The following is a 25,043-nucleotide window of genomic DNA, read 5'->3' as shown; positions in this document are numbered from 1 at the left end:
GTGACGTTTTAATGGACACTGGCAGAAATCCTCTGGGTTTAGGTAAAGACAAACAAAGGGAAATGATGTGCTGGTAAACCAGCTTTCCAGAAAAATTTTAAAAAAAAAAAAGGACTTGATTGGTAGCATTTGCACTTTCCATGGTGTAAATACCCCCATCATGGTCAATTTCAAGCTACCAGCATGACATCACTGAATGCAGAGTTGAGAAGAGATGAGCACAATCAGTTCCTGCAAGCCAGTGCCAGCTGGCTCCAGCACACCACTGAGAAAGGGCCAAATAACTCCTGCGACCTCAACTCCCCGCTCTCACTTTTCCATGCAGACGGAATCAGATTGGAAAAACTTCCCTGCATTCCTAAGTAAAATATGATGAAGACAGAACTTGGAGAAACAGATATACCAGATAAACCTGGCATCATTTGCTGCGCCTGATAAGGATAAATATCATGCCCCAGTCCACAGTATTATGGCTAGTTCAAAGCAGACAGAATAGCATGGAAAAGGAGGAAAAAATCAGAAGGAAATAATTTGTCTTCTTAAAGTATGTGACAATAAGCTAGGGAGAAAATATGTGAGTTTGTATGGACAAACTTAAAACAAATGGCCTCTGTAAAGAAAACAAGCTGGATTTTGAACTGCAGTCAATGTTTTGTTCTTGTTTTTCTTTCTTTTATTAGAAATAAAGCTTAGTTCATATGAACATTGGCTTTCTCATCTTCCTCACAATCCCCATTTCAGCAATCCTCTTGGCCAGAGACGCCTCATGGGAGAGCCTGAGTCTGTGGTATTTCGGTAACAGTTGCTGATGTGTTGATACAGTCAAGAATCTCTCCTTGCTCACTATGAGGTAACTGCCTCAAGTACAGTCCAAAAAGATGATGTCAAAGATATATACAAACAAATGGTGACCTTGAAGACTTCTAAGGCATCTCTAATGGAACAAGGAGAGACGTACTTATTGGTCAGAGTCCTTCATGATCTGCTGAGAACATGTTTGAGCTGGGGAGGAACTGTCATCAAGAACCAAGAATTAGTCATTAGTAACATTGGCTAAGAGACTAACTGGGCATTCCAAAGCAATTAACTGGTAACTGGGCATTTCAAAGAAATTAGCTGCTTGCTTTGTGCCTTAGTTTCTCCAATCTAAGTTGGGAAATCATTAACTGTTGCATTTTTCATAGGAGTAAGTTATAAGATTTCATGAATTAATTTATTGAAAATAAATAATTTTAAAAGAAAGATTTTAAAGACAAGGCCCTGTGTATCACGGCTGTCTTCACTAAGCTGCATTGTAACAATTCCTGTATCATCTCTGTTATATTCCATTATGTGGCATAGAGACAGTTGAAAGACAACCTGTTTTACTGTCATGAATTTCAGGATATGCTTCTTCCAGCTGTGCATAGTTGTGTGCCTGCTAGTGGTCTTTTGGGGCAGGAAATATTAGCCAAAGAAGGTTAATGCTTCATCATAGGTTATATATAAATAGTGAAGCAATAAAAGACATAGTACTCTGATTTTTGTCATTCACTGAGCTGTGATATAAATCCAACATCTGGACCTCATACTTAGGAGCCAGCTTATTCACAGCGACTGATGAGTATAGTCAGCCTGGAGATTTTGCTTTTCCTCTTCTTATCCTCCTTTATTTCACAGAGCTTTGATTAGAAAGCCTTAGATAAATTTAACCCAAGTAAGATATAAAAATGGAAACAGAAATTATACTTATTTTTGTCTGTATATTATAGCTTTGGTATAATTGCCATGTCTTTCATCCCACAAGATCATAAACTGCTTGAGGGCAAAAACTGTCTAATTCACTCTTGTAACCCCTGCAGCAATTAGCATAGGGCTTTCACATGATGCACAAGCAATAAATCTTGGTGTAATTGGATTAGGCTAAAAAAACAAATGGCAGGGTATGGGAAAACGCAATGGATATCAGTACATTCTACTTAATCTCCAAAGGCAGCTCCACTCTGGCTCAGATAAATTAAAGAATGTAAAAAATGTGGACTGATATCTCAAAAGTTCTCAGAATCGTAAGGCCCTACTAGAATGCAACTAGTGGAAGCAACTAGAATGTTGCTTCTACTCATGGACTCTTTATTAAGATGAGGAATTGACAGGATTTCCCAGAAATTACAGAGAAATCAGAAAAGCCAAACTGTGACTAAAATGTTAAGAAACTAGAAAGATTTTGAATGACTCCAATAGGAAAAACTAAGCTCTGCCAGAGATAGGGGTTACAAACAGGCTGCTGACCAATGTGATAGGCCAATATTACACTCTCCCCAGATAACCTCTAATGAAATGTCTCCAGATCTTTTAATTCACTCCTCAGCATGTTAACACAGAGGTCCTGCATTATAGCAACTCCCCAGTTTGTTGAGAGAAGGAAATCTAAGCTACTAAAAGTTCTGAGAAAAGGAGACCATCCTGGCTAACACGGTGAAACCGCGTCTCTACTAAAAATACAAAAAATTAGTCACGTGTGGTGGCACGCGCTTGTAGTCCCAGCTACTCAGGAGGCTGAGGCAGGAGAATCACTTCACCCCAGAGGGCGGAGGTTGCAGTGAGCTGAGATCACGCCACTGCACTCTAGCCTGGGCGACAAGAGCGAGACTCTGTCTCAAAAAAAAAATGTTAAATGGATAGTAAGAAAATATGGTCATGATTGGAGTGTGCTCTCTGTCCCTTCGAGAATAGAATAAAAGTTACAATGTGCAAACATATGTGGAAGTCCTTAAAATATGAAGGAGGGCAGGCATAGGACAACGAAAACCAAGCTATCCCTAATGCTGTAAAACAGAGTATAGTCACTCCTTGAGATGAGTCAAGCAGCTCAGGTTTGAAAAGATTTAGATAAATAAGTAGATGATCAATTTGTAATAGGATACTAAAAAGAAGTTAGAAATATTTAAGTACCACTCCAGCCTTTGAGGAGAATGTCCTGGAGAGCAAGCGTCATATTATTTGACAAAGGTCACTGGGGATTGCTATCCAAAATAAACTCTAGGTTAGAAAGACCACACACTTGAACTAGCGCTTGGTAAGTTCTTCCTAACATTGAAGTACAAATTAGGCCATTGTTAAGAAGTAATTCTCAATTAAAGAGGGAAGATAAATCAGCAAATCTTTCCTACTATACTAAATAAACCAGTCAACAAATATTTCTTGAGCATCTATTAAAGGCAAGTCACCCTGGATATCCTACCTCACCTCAGTCAATAAAAAAAAAATATGCATTTGCATGACCACATATTATTGCTATGATGGTTTGCTTTTCTTGTTAATGTATAAGTCAATATTTTAGGGGTTTAAACTTGGTAAAAACCTGTAATAATTGCATTGAGCAGATGACATAAATAAGATAGGAAAATAACTTATGGATTTTTTTATGACCTTCATTTTGAAAATCCACCATGGGCTCTTTGGGCAACTTTTTGGGAATGTAACATTATTTCAGAATAAAAAGTTTTAAAAATACACTGTGGCAAAATGAAAATAAAAAGCAAATAAGCACTGAGATACAAGCTGATCTTTTAAAATGCTCAAGTCAATAAAATTCTAAGAATCTGGAAATTCTGGATTCCATCTGCCTTCTCCAACCTTCATGGCAAATCAATTAGGTTTACTGCCAAGCCTGTGATTGTGTAGTAAGTGAAAGAGAAATTGCAGGTGAAGAGAATTTTCACTATGGAGGGCTTACTGAAGACATTAAACAACATTTGTAGTATTAAAAGCCATGCAACCGGTAACAGGGAAATGCTGAGACCCATCTACAAAGTGGAATGGCAGGCAAGATTGACTTCCTGCGATCAAGAATCACATAACTCCATGAGACCACAGGTGAGGGCTCACTGGGAAATGGCCCCACCAATTTACCACTCTGTTCTTTGACTCCATGGACTTCTCTTAAGAAATGGGTGTGACAGGCCAGGCACGGTGGCTCACACCTGTGATAGCAGCAGTTTGGGAGGCTGAGGCAGGTGATCACCTGAGGTCGGGAGTTCAAGACCAGCCTGACCAACATGGAGAAACCCCATCTCTACTAAAAATACAAAATTAGCCAGGTGTGGTGGCACATGCCTGTAATAACAGCTACTTGGGAGGCTGAGGCAGGAGAATCGCTTGAACCCCAGAAGCGGAGGTTGCAGTGAGCCGAGATGGTGCCATTGCACTCCAGCATGGGCAACAAGAGCAACGTCTCAAAAAAAAAAAGGAATGACAGAAGAGTGACACTTCCTCTTTTTTCCCACTCTATTTCATAAATCCATGTCTACACACATGCAGGATCCCCAGCCAGTGTCATTCGTGGAGTTAGCCCTCCCTGATTCCTTAACACCCCTGCAATGGATGAAGGACCAATGAGTTCTCAGAAGGGCAATCTTTTTACTATCAGAGAGGAAACAAAGAAGGGAGAAAATTGTTCAAAGTGAACCTGTAGATAGCTTTATATTTATGGTCCACAATGAAAAATCTTGCAGTGAAAGTGTAAAGTTTCTTAATTGTTTTGGGAAATGATTCCCTAACTTATTTGTCCAATTTTTAGATCAGATGAAAAATGAAGAGTATTAGAAAATTTGTAGTTAGAATTCATTCTGCTCCTGGAACATCTATTAAACAAAAATAAAGTCAATCCATAGTTTTTTTTTTTTTTAGAAATTTTATTATCCAAATTATATTACTTAATTAAAGCTCTTTTTAACATAATCAAGCCAAAACAATCAGCAGAAAGAAAAGCATATATCTGTAAATGTTTATGCCAAAAGCATTAGCATTACAAGCATGGATTAATTTTAATAGATTATCAAAGAAATAAACAATTTTAATATGCATTTCAAAAATCTACCAATTTTTAAAAACATTTTTCTGAAAAACGTAAATATTTTGGTAACATAATCTCACATTACCTTAAGGGGAAACATAGATATATCCCTGACTTGTAGTGAGTCACTGGGTGGCTCACTTCACTTTTCTGTGTCTTATTTGTAAAATAATGGAATTCTACTTCATCAGAGGTTGCAAACTGGTGACCCATTGGCCATAACCAGCCTGTGGACATATCCTATTTGCCTAGCATGTTTTTAAAATTGGGAAATATCACATTCAAATTCTGATTCCTCATTTCTGTTAAACAATTATAAGATTGGCAACACTGGGTCGACATTCCCATGTAGCAACAAAAGGCATGCACTGAATAGCAGCTGTCCCCCTTGGATAAGGCATGAACTCCTGGTGTTATGTTATCTGCCTGACTATTTAGGCATCTAAGTTTTTGATAAAATGGATTACCTCTAAATTTTCTTTCAGTTCTAACATTCTCATATTAGATTCAGCTGTATAGCAAAAGGGTCATTTAACCTCTCTAAGCCTCAACTTAATTTGAATGTGGAGATAATAATAATGTCTGACTGCCATTTGAGCTTTGTAGAGACAAAATGAAGTCGTGAATGGTGGCTACTCAGCACAGCACTATACATGTAGAAAGTACTTAATAAATAGAAGAGGTAACAATAAAGGCAAATAATGGTAAACACAATGACTCAAATATAATTTTATGATGTTCAATCCAATTTAACATACTACTGATTCTTCTCTTTCAAATGCAGCATTGATCCCACCAAAAAATCAGTTATTTGCCTCTAATTATCAGATACATTTCCCTCAGTTAATACTAAACAGGTTGGGATTCTTCAATGAGATTCAGCCAATTAAAACAAGTATTCTTTGAGTGTCTCTGGTTCTCATATTCTCCACTTCTGGTTGAACCAGCTGTCAATATTTGATTTGTTGTAAGCTTTGATCCTACTTGATATGCTTTCTAAGTACATAGTCTACTATTGGTTATTCTTATTAAATACAAATAACCAATTTAATAGAGAGTTTGTGCTGGGCTTCTCATTGATACAAGAGCCACAAATGAGCCCATCTTTGTTATAAATGTTTTTCCACAATTGTAATTATATTGATGTTCATATTGTGTAAAATAACTCATTCAATAAAGTAGTACTTTGATTTATAACATCAATAAAAGGACCTCACAGGAGTTTTTGTCATAGGTGCCCCCACCATCGTAAGTTGCTTTACAGTCAGCCAATCACTTGCCACTCACCTAGCTCACTTCCTCAGACACACCCTTTATATGTTAGTTTGTTATATTAATAATGAAGCTTAAATGGACATGTTCCAGTGTGTGACTGGCACAGATTTATCCACATTTTAAAAGCTTCATTTTTAAATTAAACTAACTTATACATACTGCTCCTGTGTATATGTATATTTGTAGAGAAAAAAATTCATAAGTTCTATCCCAGCAATACCTTAGGACAGGTAAAAATATTTCAAACAATTAAAATAATTTATAATCCCCATGGAGTTTGTTTTATTGGGATTTTTACCTGTAATTGTGTAAATGTTACTTATATCACCTCACAACTTGTGACTGATTAAAGAGAATTGGGCCAGTATAAAGGGTGTTCCACTGACTTTCAGTCCAGCATAAATTCGAGGCTGAGACAAGATAGAAATAGAGCTGTAGTAGGCTATGCATTCTGACTTCCACTCCTACCTCCATCCCCTCTCCTACCATCTCTGCAATAACCACTCTTCCCCAAGTGCAGCCCCTCCAACTCATACACTTCAAAGCTCTTAGGAAAATATTTTCAACACAAAAGTAGTTTTGTGTCAATTCTCTGCTCAAGACTCTTGAGTCATTTGCCAAGATTCTTTGAGCTATTCCCCAAAATAAACTTCTTACTCTTACACGACCTAAGCTTTTCAAGGTCTTTATACTCTTTTCTCGTCCTTCCCCTCAAAGTACCCTATACCGAACCATGTCCTACTGATCTCTGTTCCCTAAACACACCACCCTTTCTCAAGGTCTCTGGAACTCTGTCTCTCTCCTACTCCCCACACTATTAATCTTATTCTTCCTCAAATCTCATTGCAAGCATTACTTTCCCTTCCCTGACTTCCTTAGGAAAACTTAGCTGCTTCTTTTCTTACTCTCTTTGAACACTGGTTCACATGTAATTATGGCAGCCACCATGTTTATTTGCCTATATGTGAGCTTCTTGAAAGCAGGAACCACATTTAATTTTTTTTCTTTTTACTCCCAGCACCTACTACATCCTAGCACATCATAGCCAACACAGTATCTGCTAAATATTGAATAAATGAACCTGCTGAATTTCTGTAGTCTATATATTTGTAGATTCCATTTGGCAAAGTCATAAGACTGTGCTTGTTAGTACTATATTAATTAACAATATATTTTTGCACCTCTTTTTTTGAACACATTTTTCCTTCTTCATTTATTCCTTTAGGACAGTCCATCTGTTTGTGCTTAATACCTATTAACAACAACAAACTATCCAATCCCGTCAACATGGTAAGATCATTATTTTGCTGAATCTTACAAATTTGAAACTTTCTTAGCATTTATAGGACATTTGTTGTAAAATTTAAAGCATCACCATGTCATAGACTACTTTGAGAACTAATTTCAAAATATAAAATCAGATTTACAGAGAGAAAACTTAAGAGATCTTGATTTACAATCACCCAGTTTTCAAAACTCACAAAATTTTCATTTTCTGAAGCTATTGCTATAGTTAGATTCTCCTTAAGAATTTATATTTATTAGAATATATTTATTCTTAGAAACAAATCCTCCAGTTGTTCCATTCACCGTTCAAATCTTCCTCTTCATAGCTAATGGCAGATACTATGCTAACTACTATGGAGTAGTGTTTGCAGCTGCAATCACTATAAAATATTATAAACTCCTATACTAAACAAGGCAAAGCCCAAATTCTCTAGAGTGACATATCTGTTTCTTATTATAGTAACTGAATGCTGTGGATGTAACCACTATCCATCTCAGTAAAATCTCCCTCTTGCATGTTTAGCCTAAAATTTAAATGAGCTAGCCTACGTTTCACAGCCATTCACAGAGAAGATTGTGCCTCTGCAGAATGGCATGCTTCCTGTGAAAGTGCTATGCACCTCAGTGGTTTCAAATCCATGGTGACTTCTTTAGTGGTAAACATTTCATTTACCTGGGTTCACACTCCTTGACTTTCACTTGGACAAACCTGAAAGCTCAAGGAAGCTAGAACTGCCAACTTTCGCATAGTTTCTAGCCGCAACCATCAGTCTCTCCCTGGCAATGAAAGGAGACTAAACCTTGGTTTGCCCCAGTTCACCTGGGAAGATGATGACTCTTTCATTGCATCTGAGCCAAGGATGACGTTCTCCAGCAAATGTAAACCGGGTGCACAACGTTCCAATAGTTCTATAATTTGGGGGGTTGGATTCTTTACACACAATGTGGCACATTTCCTGAGCTGGCTAATTGAGCCAGTTGCTTCTAAAAAGCTAATGCCAAGAGTCTGGCCAATCATTTAAAACACCTTCCCTTTTTGTTTTTTTAAATAGTCCATGTTCAGTTCCTTGGTTAACATTGGTGTCATATCAAATGAAGTCACTGAACCTTAGGGAGGAGACAACTTGCCTCCAAAAAAGTAGCATATTATTCAGAGGAGACGTTTAGTCAAAACCAAAAAAGAAACGATTAAGGCATAAGTATGGTATGAACAACTCTACAAACTTCTGTCATATTAAAAACCTTTACATATTTTTAGCTAAAACAAAGTTTGAGTGCAAGTAGGGAAAAAAGAAAGAAAATGGTTATAAACATAGAAAAGTAGAATTTTAGATTTCTTTAAAGAGTTCTTTTTTCCCCTGCAAGAAACACTGGTAATAAAACTTAGAATTTAATTCCCTGAAAATCAGGTGCAATATACATTTATTTTCTTCGTTTGTTTTTAATTGGCAGGAAGCATTTTCAATGAAAACTCTAGTTCACCACACATTAGCTTGAGCCAAGAATTGCATTTTCAAATTTCAAAAGACCTTTGGATGAGGTCAAGGTCTCCTAAAGAGAATGTGCAGGGAGCCCTGGGATTCTATTTGAAGACGATTTGAAGAGAAGAGGATAACAATGCTCTTCATCCCTGGGTTTGTAGTTCTGTGCTTTACCTTAACAAGCTGAGATTATTTAAAATATTCATAGGACAGAAAGATAGATGGAGGCTAGTTGTCTAGGGAATAAAGAATAGTGAATTCTGAAAGCTAATGTTAAGGACTCAAAGGTACTGAAGTTATTTTTGCATTTCAGGTGTACAGGATTTTGATCAAGGATACTTTGGAAAGATCTTTTTTTTTTTTTTTTTTTTTTTTTTTAACTGTGGCTCCAGACCTTTCCAGTGTGCCCTTAGCTAAATATCCAGGTGAGGCTACATGTATTAAATCTTCATCTTAAAAACAAACTGTATTTAAAAACCTAAATGCACCCAGAGGTAGTCACAAATACAAATCAGACATCTTTTCCCATTCTTTAAATATTGAGCCCTTGAAGAAATCAAACCAGGTACCAATATACAAGAAAGAGAATTCCTTCAGGATTCTTCATTGGCACTTTTCAAACAGAAAAAAATAAAAATAATTGTAATATCACATTATTTTATAGGGAGCTGTTCCCTACATATAGAATAATACCTCCCACATAGATGAGGAAAAAAGTCTTTGTAATTTTGCTTCAAAGATAGCACGCCAGACACTAAATAAGTTTGAAATTTCTGTTTACATTTGAACATTCAAATTTATTAAATTTACTTTAATCTGGTGGTAAACACACAGCGTGGATTTTGTCATGCCTTCCTCCTAGATCACTAATTAGTTGTGGCATCCTTTGACTGCTGAGCCTGAATTCATTCTCAGAAGCCTTCTCAATACATCACTGGAACAGTCTCTACTAATAGGTGAGAGTTCCTATTTACAAGGATATGTATTTAGCATTTCTGATCTCAATTCTTTTAAAATGAAACATGATTAATTATTATGTGTTATTACTGTATAAATAAGATAGCAAATATATCCCTTTAAAGATAAATGCCTTACAAAGACTTCATTTCCAGGAACCCAAAAGCAAATGCAACAAAAAAAAAGATAAATAGATTGGACTCAATTGAACTAAAAAGCTTCTGCACAGCAACGGAAATAATCAGCAGAGCAAACACACAACCCAAAGACTGGAAGACAATCTTTGCAATCTATGCATCTGACAAAGAACTAATGTTCAGAATCTACAAGGATTATAAACAAAACACCAAACAATCCCATCAAAAAGTGGGCTAAGAAAAGACAATTCTCAAAAGAAGATACACAAATGGCCAACAAACATGAAAAAATCCTTAACATCACTAATGATCAGGGAAATGTAAATCAGAACCACAGTGTGATACCACCTTACTCCAGCAAGAATGGCCATAATAAAAAAAATAATAGATGTTGGCGTGGATGTGGTGGGATACACTATTGGTGGGAATGCAAACTAGTACAACCATTATGGAAAACAATGTGGAGATTCCTTAAAGAACTAAAAGTAGAACTACCATTTGATTCAGTAATTCCACTACTGGGTATCTACCCAGAGGAAAATACGGCATTATACGAAAAAGATACTTGCATACGCATGTTTATAGCAGCACAATTCGCAATTGCAAAAATATGGAACCAGCCCAAATGTCCAGCAATCAGCAAGCGGATAAAGAAATTGTGGTATATATGCACCATGGAATACTACTCAGTCATAAAAAGGAATGAAATAATGGCATTTGCAGCAACCTGGATGGATTTGGAGACCATTATTTTAAGTGAAGTAACTCAGGAATGGAAAACCAAACTTCATATGTTCTCTCATAAGTGAGTTAAGCTATGAAGACGCAAAGGCATAAGAATGATACAATGGACTTTGGGGACTTAGGGGAAAGAATGGGAGGGGAATGAGAGAGAAAAGACTGCATATTGGGTACAGTGTACACTGCTCAGGCGATGGGTGAACCAAAATCTCGGAAATCACCACTGAAGAATTTATTCATGTAACCAAATACCAACTGTTCCCCAAAAACCTATTGAAGTTTAAAAAAGAAAAAAAAGATAAATGCCTTCGCTGGGCATGCGCCTGTAATCCCAGCTACTCAGGGGTTGAGGCAGGAGGATACCTTGAGCCCAGGAGTTCAAGACCAGCCTGGGAAACAGCAAGACCCCATCTGTATTTTTTTTAATGCCTAGGTAGCCTGTCTAAACACACAATTAATTAAACCCGAACAAGAGTAGAACATTGAAGGAAATGCATTTAAAAACTAATGATATTTATTTGACTGCTATGGCAAAAATCCTGAGACATTTACTCCCAGCTTAACTATCTTAAAGTCTGAGTATTTAAAGTATGAGTGTTTATGACTCATTGAAAATAATCAGTGGAATCTGCAATTGCACTCAGAGTAATATGATAACCAGTTAGAAACTATTACTTCAGGTTAAAATACACATAACTCTGAATACTATGTTGATATATCTGATTATTTTATTTAAACAAAATTCTTTTTTTAGAGACAGCATCTCACTCTGTCACCCAGACTGGAGTGCAGTGATGCAATCATGGCTTACCCCCATGCAGCTTTTAAACTCCTGGGCTCAAGTGATCCTCCCATCTCAGCTTCCTGAGTAGGTAGAACTACAGGTGCATACCACTGTGCCTGACTACTTAAAAACTTTTTTTTTTGTTGTTAGAGATGGCAGGGCCAAGGAAGTGGCCCGGCAGGTGGAGGGGTCTTGCTCTGTTGTCCAAGCTGGTCTTGAACTCCTGGCCTGAAGTGATCCTCTCACCATTGCCTGTCAAAGTGTTGGGATTACAGGCATGAGCCACCATGCCCAGGCTAAACTAATTCTTGATTTCAAGAGATGTTCTATAAATATTCTGTAATTGTTTAATAAGAATACCAATGAATTCTTTTAAAATAATCAGAGGTCAAGTGAAGTGCCTCACACCTGTAATTCCAATATTTTGGGAGGCCAAGACAAGAGGATCACTTGAGGCCAGAAGTTTGAGACCAGCCTGGGCAATAAAGCAAGACCACATCTCTATTTAAAAAATTAAAAAATTAGCTGGATGTGGTGGTGTGTGCCTGTAGTCCCAGCTACTGAGGAGGCTGAAATGAGAGGATTGTTTGAGCCCAGGAGTTTCAGGCTGCAGTGCAATTATGCCACTGCACTCCAGCCTGGGGGACAGTAATAAGAACTTCTCTCTTAAAAAAGAAAGAAAGAAAAAAAAAAAAAAAGAGTGGCCGCACATGGTGGTTCACACCTGTAATCTCAGCACTTTGGGAGGCTGAGGCGGGCAGATCATCTGAGGTTGGGAGTTCGAGACCAGCCTGACCAACATGGAGAAACCATGTCTCTACTAAAAATACAAAACTAGCCAGGCATGGTGGTGCATGCCAGTAATCCCAGCTACTCAGGGAGCTGAGGCAGGAGAATTGCTTGAACCTGAGAGGCAGAGGTTGCAGTGAGCCGAGATGGCGCCAGTGCACGCCAGCCTGAGCAACAAGAGCGAAACTCCATCTCAAAAAAATTAGTTTATAAAAGTAATATAATCAATTTATACTTTGGAGGAAATATAAGTTCAAATGCTAGTGGACTTCTCATTTCATGTTGGGGCAGCAGGGATAAGGATTGGGTGTCAGGGAGTGAGAGGAAACCACGTTTCACAACAATTTCAAAAAGCAAGCCATTGACTTGCCATGATGTTTACATTGAGGAACTGCTTTGATATGTTGATCTGTATAAACGGTATAAACAAAATTCAAAGGCAAACTATAAAATAGAAACATTATTTATAAATATTATATATAAATATGTAAATATATAATATGTATTATATGTATATGTAATTTGTATTAATGATTAATACATATTTGTCATTAATATAATAATCAAAATATCAATAATTAATTATAGTAGAACTAGAACTCATAAATCAATATAAAACACTAATATGTAGAAAAATAGGCAAAAGGTAACAACACATGATTCCCAAAGAAGATAAACAAATTTCCACTCTAACATGAAAATATATTTAACCTCATACATATATCAAAGTGCATTTAGAAAAATTAGTGACATTTATGGCAAAATAATAATAAAATATCATTTAAAAAGAGTTATAAAAGCCAGGCACAGTGGCTCCAGCCCGTTATTTCAGCACTTTGGGAGGTCAAGGCAGTCTGATCACTTGAGGTCAGGAGTTTGAAACCAGCCTAGCTAATATGGTGAAATCCCGTCTCTACTAAAAATACAAAAGTTAGCCAGATGTAGTAGCCTGCACCTGCAGTCCCAGCTACTCAAGAGGGTGAGGCAAGAGAATCGCTTGAACCCAGGAAGCGCAGATTGCAGTGAGCCGAGATTGAGCCATTGCACTCCAGCCTGGGTGTCACAGCGAGATTCTGTCTCAAAAAAAAAAAAAAAAAAGGAATTACAATACTAAATGCTGGTAAATGTATGGTGAGATAAGCACTCTCATACACAACTAACAGAAATATCAATTAATGTGAGGTAGCATGTTAAAAAAATTCCATTTTTTCTTCCTGTTAAATAATTTGACAAGTTGTATAAAGAGGTTTAAAAGTAGCCATTCGTTTGGATCCAATAATTCCAACTTCTGGGACTTTATCCTTAAGTTATTATCAGAGATGCAACCAGGAATTTATTGACAAGGATTTTTACCAAAGTTTTAATAATATTATTGAATTCCAAATTCCACAACATTGGAAACAACTTAGATGACCCATAATGAGGGAGTTATCAAATAAGTTACAGTTTATTCACATTATAGGAAATTACACAGAAAATAAGAATTAGATATAAAACTATTTCTTAGGCATAATACTAATCTTGTGACTATAGTATTTAAGTTATTCAGAAGGACAAAATATGAAAAAATACATCAAACTACTCAGCAGTTATTTTGGGTGGTGAAATTCTGTATGATTTTTTTTCTTTATGCTTATTTTTTCCTAAGTAGTCTATAGTGAAGATGTATTCCTTTTGCATTAAAATTTATTTTTAAAAAGTAAGATATTACACCATTTAACATGAAGGTGTCATATTTTGATGAGAGAAAAAGCCAGATGGAAGAATAAAAGGAATGATCAAGAATGTCGATAACTGAAACCCTAGTCCCCATTGATAGGTGTTTTGTACTATAAAGTGTTCGCTGTAATTTCCAGCAGGGCAAGGGACTGCAGATGACACAGCAGACTCACCATCGGGCTCAAGCCAAGATTAGTACATCTTGGATTACCCTAAACTGGTCATCTTGGATTACCCCGTACAGAGTTGTAAAGCTGTTGTCTTTTTCTCCTGTCTTTCTCCCCTTTGTTTTGCTTTGCTTCTTTAGTCATCTTACCCGAAGGCCCATTTTCTCCATGAAATTTATTTCCACCTGTACCCACCGCAACTTCTATGCCCCTAGAAAACTACAATATGTATTGTCTAGATCTCTCCGTTGGCACTGAAATATATTGTTCTGTTTGGGGAGTTAATTGAGATTTTGATGCTTCAACTAGATTTTTAAGCTCCACTAAGGCAGGGATAATATTGAAAATTCTTTTGTAACCCTATATAGTCATTCAATAAATATCTATTGTGCACATAGTATGTGTTAGACAACTGTTTGAAGTGTTAGAGATTACATAGGTGAAAATTTTATAAGAGAGGGAGAAAGGCTGGGAATAATGGCTCACACCTGTAATCCCAGCAATTTGGGAGGCTGAGGTGGGAGGATTGCTTGAGGCCAGAAGTTTGAAACCAGCCTGGGCAACATAGCAAGACCCCATCTCTACCAAAAATTTAAAAAGTTAGCCTAGCTTGGTGTTATGCGCCTCTAGTCCTAGCTATCTGGAGGCTGGTGCACGTGGATCACTTGAGTCCAGGGGTTCAAGGTCACAGTGAACTATGATCAGGCCAGAGCACTCCAGCCTGGGTGAAAGAGAGAAAGAGAGAAAAAAAAAAAATCTCTGTCTTTAAAGGCTTAAAATCTAGTGGCAAAGCCTGGTACTTGGCGCCATGTCATGTGATGCAAATATACAGTAAGTCATAACAATGGTGGTGACAGTAATGAAAACAGAAACAATGACAAAGAACTCTATATTAGTTTTCTATTGCTGCCATGACAAATTACCATAAATTTCAAGGCTTAAAACAACATCCATTTATTATCTCACAGTTTCTGCAGATCAGAAGTCCAGGTACAGTGTGGCTTAGTTGGTTCTTTTGCTTAGGGTCTCTCAATGATAAAATCAAGGTGTTTCAGGGATGTGTTCTTTACTGGAGGCTCTGCGAAGAACCTGTCTCCAAGATCATTCAGGTTGTTAGCAGGATTGTGGTCCTTACAGCTGTAGGACTGAGGTCTCTGCTTTTTTATGGATATCAGCGGAGAGGCCTTTACTTCCTAAAATTCTTTCTTTGAACTTCATATTAGAACCCTACATCTCAATACCAGCAATAGTGCATTGAGTCCTTCTCATGCTTGGAATCTCTCTGACTTTCCCTTTTGCAGCATCTCTCTTCCCTCTAGCTGGATGAAATGCTCTGCTTTTAAAGATGCATGGGATTAGATTGGGCCCACTTGGATGATTCAAAATAATCTCCTCATCTTAAGGTCCATAACCCTAGCCACATCTGCAAAGTCTCTTTTGCCATGTAATATTCATAGGAGTCAGAGATTAAGGTGTGGACATCTTCAGGGGGGCTATTCTGCCAACTACAAACAGTAACAACAAAGAATAACTAAATGGAATACTGCTAACCAAAATTATGGATTAAAGAAATTTAATTAGAGTCCATGAAGTCCCATGTCTTTTCTTATGATGAGAAACATTTCTACAATAGGCCTGATTTCCTGATGACTAAATCTAGAACATATTGACAATCTTTTGCTTGTCAATGTTTTTAATTAGCAGAAACCAATTTTAGCCATAGTTGAGTTTTCTCCTAATTACTCATTTCATTTTTGTTGGATCAACTAATTTATTCTCATCTTTGTCCTAACATCAGTCAGACATTGAGGAACCAAGGAACAAGAAATGTTTGTTTTGAGGCAGCAGGGGATAAAAAAGAAGAGCTGTGCATTACCTCATAACACCCAAAATTATGTAACTTCTCCACAGGATAAGATCCGATCCTACAGTAAATAGAAAGGGTACCTAGGAGGTGGGAGCATTAGAAAGAAAGCTGTCTGGCATTTTTGGGGATGGAAAGAACAGAGTGGTCAAGGACTAATCCTGTGGCACCACAAACAGACTTTCAAGAGATTGGGGGGGGTGGGGGGACAATGCCAAATTCATATGACAGACATCTCTTTTAATGCTTGTACAGTGCCACTTATTCATCTGAAGAAGCAAAAGGAAATGCTTTCAACCCGGATCCCAGACACAGAAAGGAGCCCAGGTTTAAAAGCTCCTCCCTGCCAAGGACAGAGTGCCACTCAACTCCATCTTTGCCCATAAGGTGAATCAGTTGCCCAGGCCCTTTGATGACATCACAACTTGAAGGACAAAAAAATAAAATAAAATTGTGAGCGTTTTTTTCACGGCATGAAATGTATCCAAAGCTCATTTTTATTGAGATGTCCAAATATCGCTGCTAGTTGGGAAGAAAAATAACTAAAGAAGAAAAATTTTTAATGAAATTGATACTGGATTTTTGGGACAACCAAATTAGAAAATGCAGGCAAAGTGCTTTGTAAATTGTGGGGGGAAAATTTTTTTAAAGGTGATTGCTATTACTATTCTCAATTCCAACTCCTTTCTCTCACCATTGAGATAACTGATCCCAATCAACCCCAGAACAGCTTGACTTCCTCAAGGTCATGCCATTCCCTTGCTCAAATAACCTTCCAGGACTCTCCATTGCCCACCAGAAAAAGTTTTACCTCTTAGACTTTCCATTCAAGGCTTTCTTATCTTGATGCATTTACCTTTCATATCAAATCACCAGTGAATTACTGAACAGCTACTAAGGTCAAGATACTATTAGGCTGCTACGGGCATGGGCGGAGTCACAAAATATGATCTATTTCTTAAAGTACTTTACAATCCCACTGTTTCCCGTATGAACAATAACTATATAGTTAAACTCATCTGCTTACTCTACTCCAGACTTACTCTCAACTTTTATACCTTGACATCTTTATTTATGCCTTTTCCCTCACCTAAAATGCTCTCCAAAAAAACTACTTCTTTCTTGCAAAGTAACACATATCCTTCCAGGCCCTGCTCAAGTGATATCTCTCCTAAGTCTTCCCCTACCCTAAGAGGCTAGTGGTTCTCAACCAGAGAGATTTTCCTCCCCAGGGATCATTTGACAATGTCTGGAAACATTTTTGGTTGTCACAAAGGGGTTGAGGGTACTACTGGCATGTATGAGCAAAAGCCAGAGATTCTGCTAAACATTTTACCATGCATAGGACAGCCCCCAGCCCCAACAACAAAGATTTATCCAGCCCAAAATGCCAATAATGCTGATATTGAGAAAGAAGCAGTATCTCCTCTCAACTCCTAGAACACCAAATATGTAAACAATCTTTTGGCATCTAGCATATGTTGTAACATATATTTATTTGTCACATTTAGCAAATAAATGTAAAGGACACTCGGTTAAATTGGAATCTCAGATAAAGAACAAATAAGTTTTCAGTGTAAGTGTGTTCCATTTAATATTTTACATACACTTATACAAAAAAAGTATTCTTTTTTTTTTTTTTTTTTTTGAGATGGAGTCTCGCTCTGTCGCTAGGCTGCAGTGCAGTGGCACAGCCTCAGCTCACCGCAACCTCCCCATCCTGGGTTCAAGTGATTCTCCTGCCTCAGCATTCCAAGTAGCTGGGATTACGCCACCATGCCCAGCTAATGTTTGTATTTTTAGTAGAGACAAGGTTTCACCATGTTGGCCAGGATGGTCTCAATCTCTTGACCGCCTCAGCCTCCCAGAGTGTTGGGATTACAGGTGTGAGCCACCATGCCCAACCCAAAAGTATTCTTTCTTTATCCAGTATTCTCTTTGTTACTTTTTCTTATCCACATGTATTATTTTCCTAAATGATATGGAAGTTTGTAAAAGACAGGAAAAATTTTATGCTGTTCAGCCTTCTTTCAGCATTTAATTCATACCTATGGAAAGCACTGAAAAAACCTTTATCAATAACAATGATAAAATATTTTTTATATCCTTTAGTATCTATGAGCACTGTAGGCTTACAGTTATTACTGCCATATTTTACAAGTTTCAACATCCTCACGACTCCCTCATCCTTATGTTGAGTCTTCAAGCCCCACACTATCATGAAGACAACAAGTAAGAGTGGAAATTAAAAAATGCCAGATCCTAAATTGGTCAGATGACTCTGGCTCAAATTGAAAATGCAGTGTGTTGAGTTTGGCACAACACAAAGACATGTACCTAAAGCTCTGTTTCATTTGATTATCCACTTCTCTACATGTACACTTCTTCATAGAACTGCCCTTTATACATAACTGCTCAAGAGCTTAGGGTAGAAAGGAGGAGTGAACTACCTGTGGCAAACCCTCTTTCTGTTATGACTGATGTGGTGTAAAATGTCCTAAAATCAGGCCAGGGTTAGAAACTCAAAATCCGTAGGCAATGGAAAGATTATCCTTCACCCCACTTTCATATGGAATTCAAAATAAGTTCCACAAAGTTAGAACTTCCCCCATAGTGTCTACTACACTGATGCTTTTCAAAAAATCTAATTCTTTCAAACAAAGTCTCCCTTTCTCTCTTTCTCTAGTTTCTGTTTTATCAATGCCCTAAGCACATGTTTAGCCTTCTCAGAGAGAAATCAGCAGTGGCTAAAAGGAATGGTCATTGTCTGACATCCCTATCCTAACAATGTTGAAAAAATACTCTTTTTTAGAATAGATATATCTATGAATACAAAATTAATCAATCAGGAACATTTCCAAAAATCTGATCTAATGGAAGTCTGGCCTATCCCTTTAATCATTCTAATATGGAAAACTCCAAGGAGAACAAAACCACATATTTTTTAAAAACCTTTTGCCTAGAACGTTGGTTTTTCAGTGGAGTGGAGGAGAGAGCAATTTTGCACCACCACCTCACCCACCCCACCAATAAGGTTACCAGATTTAGCAAATTAATCATCAGAGTGCTCAATTAAATCTGAATTTCAGACAAAAAACAAGTAAGTTTTTAGTATAAATATGTCCAATTAAATATAATAAAATGATTCATTCTTTATCTGACATACAAATTTAACTGGGTATCTTGTATTTTATCTTTCAGTGTCTCTCCAGGGGACATTTGGCAATAGCTAGAGACATTTGGGGATGTCAAAACTAGGAAGGACGCTACTGCATCAGGTGGGTAGAGGCCAGGAATGCTATTAAACATTGTACAATGCCTACAACAGCACATCACAACAAAGAATATTCAGTCCAAAATATCAATAATGTTGAAATTGAGAAATCTTTAGAATGACCTTTGAGAACATCTATTCTTTCTTCTTCTTTTTATCAGAAAAGAACAGAAGGTCTAGAGGAGTTAAAGTGGTTTGCTCTAAGCCTCACAGCTAATTAATTTCAAAGTTGGTCAATTTGGAGGCAAACCAAGAAAACTAGTTCCATTTCTGTGTGGCTCAGAAATGTTGCCTACTAAAGCAGATATACTTAAGCTACCCAAGAGTGGATTCCTTCAGACTTCTCCAATAGAAAACATCAGTCAAACCCCTGGGTGGTCTCCGGCTCGGAGGAAGAGGAGGAATAGGGATAAAATTTTTGCTCAAATATTTTTCCAAATCTTTTCCCCACCCCAAATTTTATTTATAGGCAAGGAAGCAAGGGAAGAGTGAAAACGCTGGCTTGGAATGAACTCTGATCATGTCTACTCTCTCCTACTCCCACTTTTTCTTGGAGCTACAAAGATAAATTGTTTGAGTCTTTAGGAGAGCCTAACTCCTTATTCAAGTGTTTCCTTGCTCCTGTATATGGAAAAATTGCTTAAATAAAAATTACCCAAAAGAAAAAAAAACCACCCAAAGAAGTTGTTAAGTATTACAAAAGAAAAATGAAGGCATTGATGAAACCTACTAGAGATTATTTGGGGGACAGCCAAATGTCAGAGGCCTGTGAAATAACACGAAGTGGTGTACTGAAAATGTATTCATACGTCAATCTTGCCACATACGGTTTGCCTGGAGGCCCCAAAGCAAGCAACATGGCTCATCTAAGTAAAGAGCCAGCCAAGATAATCTAATGACCTAAGAATCTAATGACACTATACACTGTCTCTGATCCTGCTTGGTTTTATTTTAACAGACCGATTTTTATTGCTTCTTTTCTGTGAGTGTCTGCAATGATTCCCTGCCACTGCTTACTGAAATATTTTCTTAAATTATGAGTTGAGTTTTTTAAAATGCAGTTTTAAAAATATTCATTCAGCATGTTATTAATTACTAGTATGAATTGTTGGCAGGATTGGACTAAAGGGGAGTAATTGCTTTAACCACACTATCTAAGGAGTACTCATCCTATTAAAAGAATTTTCACATGAAACATAAAAATGAATTTAGAAAAGGGCATATCCTATTGAAGATATTGGAAAAGAGTTCCCTCCTTCCTTCTCAGTCCCTTCAGCCCTGTCATCTGATCATTACAAAACTTTCAAAAGAAATAAGTCTTTGCCATTTACATTGCCTTTACCAGACCTGGCACAACTAAGGTCTGAATCTATTGCTTTTTAAAATCCTCTTGAAACATCCACACTGTCATTGTTACTTATATTAATATCTACATTCCCTTTCAGACACATAATTTTCTGTTACTTTTTGATCCACTGATTTAACAGGGATGCACTTCAATAGCAGTCTTTCCAATTGTCAAATATATTTCCTGTCTCTCTTTTTTTTTTTTTTTTTGAGACGGAGTCTCACGCTGTTGCCCAGGCTGGAGTGCAGTGGCGCGATCTCGGCTCACTGCAAGCTCCGCCTCCCGGGTTCCCGCCATTCTCCTGCCTCAGCCTCCTGAGTAGCTGGGACTACAGGCGCCCGCCACCGCGCCCGGCTAATTTTTTTGTATTTTTAGTAGAGACGGGGTTTCACTGTGGTCTCGATCTCCTGACCTTGTGATCCGCCCGCCTCGGCCTCCCAAAGTGCTGGGATTACAGGCTTGAGCCACCGCGCCTGGCCTCCTGTCTCTTGATATTTAGGTTACCCACACACTTTGCATTCCCAAGAGAATTAGAAGATAATTTTCAGAATCTTGAAGTCATTTCTCTGTTTCCTGGGAGCCAATTTCTCAAATATTTACATTAATCTCTTCGAGGGCCTTAAATAATTATAAGTAATTCAAATCAAACATTATTTTGAGAAAGGAAATACTACTGACTCCTGCTCTAATTTTCATTTTATTTGGGAAAGCACTTAGACTCCAACAGAGCCAATAAAGATAATGGTGATCCTATGACTAGGAGGTCCCATAATTCCCTCTGCCATTAGCTCTTCACCTAAAAGACAACAAAAAATCTCCTCAGCCCAGTCAGTTGGAGCATGTCTAAGGATTCTTTAGTTGGAACTCCTTCAGGAATTTAGTGTGGTCTCCACAACTGCAACCTTCTTCAGGAAGTGTGAGGCATGATCAAGCTAACTAGAACCCTCAAAGTATTTTTGCTAAGTCTCAGCAAATATATGAAGACTAAAAAGGGATAAAGATACTCTCCCTAGAATTTAGTAGCACTCTGAAGAGAAACTCCTTTCTGCCATTCTAAAGGTATTCAGCTCTTAATACATCTTTCTCATGACTTACAGTCATTTTATGCATATTAACATATTTTTTTAAAGAATCTAAATATTATTTGGGGAAAAATATATTACATCCTAAAGTAGAAAGCTAAATTTTTACAGGAGTAATATTAGATATTGAATCATTTCTGTAGTTGAGAATTTGGGATCAATAAATTATTTTACAAAGTAGAAATCTAGGCATTTCAGCCATCTTAGAGTGAAATAACTGTCAGAATTACTAATAATAATTTTCATTTTCTTCTGAGGCTTGATTTAATACTGAAGTGAAAAGCTCCCCTTTTGGAAATGGTAATTTAGCCTCTATTTCTGAGATTCTAATGTGAGACCTAGTCCTCATTATAGGTTTTTGTGCATCTCCTCAGAAGATAACCAAGACAATATGGCCAAAAGACTATAAAAGACTGTGCTTTCTGAGTGTTACAAAAAAATGTTGAGTCAGAATACTTGTTAGCTTTGTTTTTCTCTGGCTTTGTTTGGACATGATTTGCTTATAAGAGAGATAAGACATGCTGATAAAAATAGAACTGGCCCAAACAAGCTGATTTGTGACAAAACGTTTAGTACTTTCAAATTTTTCTGTAGCTAACATATTGGGTACATAATTCAAGTAGGATTTACTGTTTACTGTAATAACCCCACACGACCTTCCTCTCTATCTAACCTTTCACTTTTGTACTTATCAAATCGATTTGAAGGAAATCAAGTTCCTCTTACTCTCTGAATCTGGTCTATAAAAAACCTCAGCCCACAAAAACTGTGATAATAACAATACAAGCAGCCCTACTGTGTGCTAGGCATTGCTCTAAGCTAAATCATCTTGCATAATCATCTGACCCACTCTGTAAAATGTACATTATTCTCCTTTTTACAAATAAGGAATCCAAGGCAGAGAGAAGTTAAGTAACTTGTTAAATATTGCTCTGCTAAAATTTGAGCCTAAGCAATTTGGGATCCAGAGTCTATTCTTTAACTACCTCTCATGACACCATAGAAGATAATTTATTGGCTTGTGCATAGAATGTTTCCTTTGCCTAAAATTATGTTCACATATATATTTTTAATGTGGTCATATGGATTTTTTCAGTCAATGTAATATTTTGAATATTTTTCTAAGTTTTCATAAGAAAAAAACAAAGTCCATTGTTCTCAAAGCACAGAACCAACTGAGAAGCTTGTCCTGATTTGTAACATAATTTCCCTCAGGAAACCTGCAGTTTGAGACCTACAGTGTTAGTAGGAGAATCATCCCTGGATTTGAGGACATACAGCAATTATTTGATTTCTTTAGACCCATTTTATTCTCTCATTTGCAAAACAAGGTAATAAATTAGGTTATTTCCAGATTCACTGCATGAAGTTGCCTGGACATACACATTAGAAAGCAAACATTCAAGAATTCTTACTGAGCACCGCTTGAACAAGGGCAAAGTATGTGCATGCAACACAGGAGATTAGCAGAAGAGAGGATGGGGTGTGCATGCTCAGAGGGACAATAGGAAGTATTTTCTCAAAGGTTCCTACACAACTTTCAAGCGAAGATAGGTCCTCACTTGAAAAGTGAGGCATGAAAAGCAAAGGCATGGCTACCCCAGGCCATCCAGATGTAGCCCACGCTGACTCACAGTGCCCTTCTTCAGCAGTGTGTCTTCACCTCTCTTCCCACACCCTTCAGTCTCCTTTTCATGCCCCATTTTTATTTCCACACTTCTTACCACCTCTCTTTCTCCCCCTACCAACTATGAAGCCCACATGGACTTGCCCTTTCTAAGTATCTCATCTCCTTAGGGCCCAGCTCCAGATAGATCACAGAGGTGGGATTTTAAATATTTAACAACCGATCAGAATGGATGTCAGCTATAGTGCTGAAGTGAGTTTCTGAGGATGCCAGCTATAGTACTGAAGTGACTTTGAGGCCCTCTGAGGCACCAAGCTTGACCCCTTTGTCTTCTGGATTATGGGGAGGCCCAGAGAATTCAAGGGGAGAGGCTGCACAACTGGAATGGCAGGGTCACTGGCTGGACAGAAAAGATACTGACCCAATCAGGAGGGATAACAGCTGTAAAGAACTAGTTTGCCCATCCTGATGTGTACCACGTTAATATAAATCTTGCTGATAATAAAAAATAATTACAAATAAGGTTAAATCTTATTAAATCTTACAAATTAAACCTCATATATGTGTGTGCATACATATATATACACACACATATACCTATACATATTGATAAGTATTGCTATAGCTGTGTACAGCAGCTGCTTCAACAAATTTCTTTCCTTCCTCTCTCTAAACTCTAGAAAATTCTCTCTCAAACTCAAGCCAAGCCCACTGCCCAGTGTGTGTTTACTCTCCTGTAACCCATTGCTTTCTGGGGGTGCAGAGAAGCTGCCCCCATCCCTTTACTTATTCCAAAGAAACCACTTTTCTACCATCTCCACTTCTCCACTACCCCTCTCATAATCACAGTGGCCCAAGAGCAGTTAAGTGGAGGTGGGAAAGTCTGGGGTAGGGGAATGGGAAGAGGGATCAAAGACTGTAGTTACTCAGATGTTTATTTTTCAGTCACATAACTTCATCTATACCTGAAGTCTTCACAGTGGCCACAGAATAGAAAATGAGCACAATATATGCAAGAAATGCGAAGATGATACACTTGGCTCTTGATAGAGAGTAAACAGATTAGCAAGAAAGGACATATCTGCGAGCAAAGGGCCAAAGAGTCTGCATTTAGTTCCATGTTCTGGCATATGTGTGAATCTTAGAATTGCTGCTCTCAGGGCACAAAGTAAAGCCCACTATTGTGCCCCACACCCCGTTTCCCTAACTTATAATCTCATGGAAAGAAAAAATTTCATATATTCAACATAAATATTTTTTTCCATTTAGCATTCAATATACAGAATAAGCAACCAAGCCATTGAATTATCTTGTTCTATTATAACCTAATTGGTTACTGTGTTTGTGTGTAGTGGTGGTAAAACTAAAGAGAAAGAAAAATAACTAGCTAATTATGCTCAAGTATAAACATAGCAAAATATCTTTTCTTTTACATAAATATCCAGTTTTGGATTACTCAATTAAGAAAGCAAATCAGCTGAAAATAAACAGACTGAATGAGTCTCCTATGTTAACTCACATGATTCCTCTGAGACTTCCAAAACAGTTTTCTGGATATCATAAAATAAGGGTTCTTTGTACAGCATGGATCACTAGAATATGTTTGACCTAGAAAAGAGCCAGAGTCTTAACAAGAGAAAAATATAGTAAACGCATTATGAAAGCAATGAAGTTAAA

General features: G+C 37.4%; 1 protein-coding gene and 1 long non-coding RNA gene across 10 annotated transcripts in view; one reads left to right on the top strand and one right to left on the bottom strand.

The window, feature by feature from the left end:
- FILIP1 (filamin A interacting protein 1) overlaps window positions 1-25,043 on the bottom strand; it is a 311,264-nt gene that overhangs the window by 145,682 nt on the left and 140,539 nt on the right. For 4 of the 9 annotated variants that reach the window (XM_005552528.5, XM_015449172.4, XM_015449174.4 and 1 more), the window contains exon 2: window positions 24,886-24,974. The exons of the other annotated variants lie outside the window; for them this stretch is intronic. In XM_005552528.5, the coding sequence (XP_005552585.2) occupies window positions 24,886-24,927 (42 nt within the window). In that variant the 5' untranslated portion in view covers window positions 24,928-24,974. The remainder of the gene's footprint in view (window positions 1-24,885; window positions 24,975-25,043) is intronic. 9 annotated transcript variants of the gene reach the window in all.
- Window positions 1-25,043, top strand: part of LOC135970589 (uncharacterized) — a 35,377-nt gene that overhangs the window by 5,219 nt on the left and 5,115 nt on the right. The window contains exons 2-3 of the long non-coding RNA XR_010586351.2: window positions 16,291-16,422; window positions 19,237-19,313. This is a non-coding gene — a long non-coding RNA (uncharacterized lncRNA). The remainder of the gene's footprint in view (window positions 1-16,290; window positions 16,423-19,236; window positions 19,314-25,043) is intronic.

This window comes from Macaca fascicularis, chromosome 4 (assembly GCF_037993035.2).
Source record: "Macaca fascicularis isolate 582-1 chromosome 4, T2T-MFA8v1.1".
Taxonomy (NCBI): domain Eukaryota; kingdom Metazoa; phylum Chordata; class Mammalia; order Primates; family Cercopithecidae; genus Macaca; species Macaca fascicularis.
This window is presented reverse-complemented; position numbering and strand designations above follow the sequence as displayed.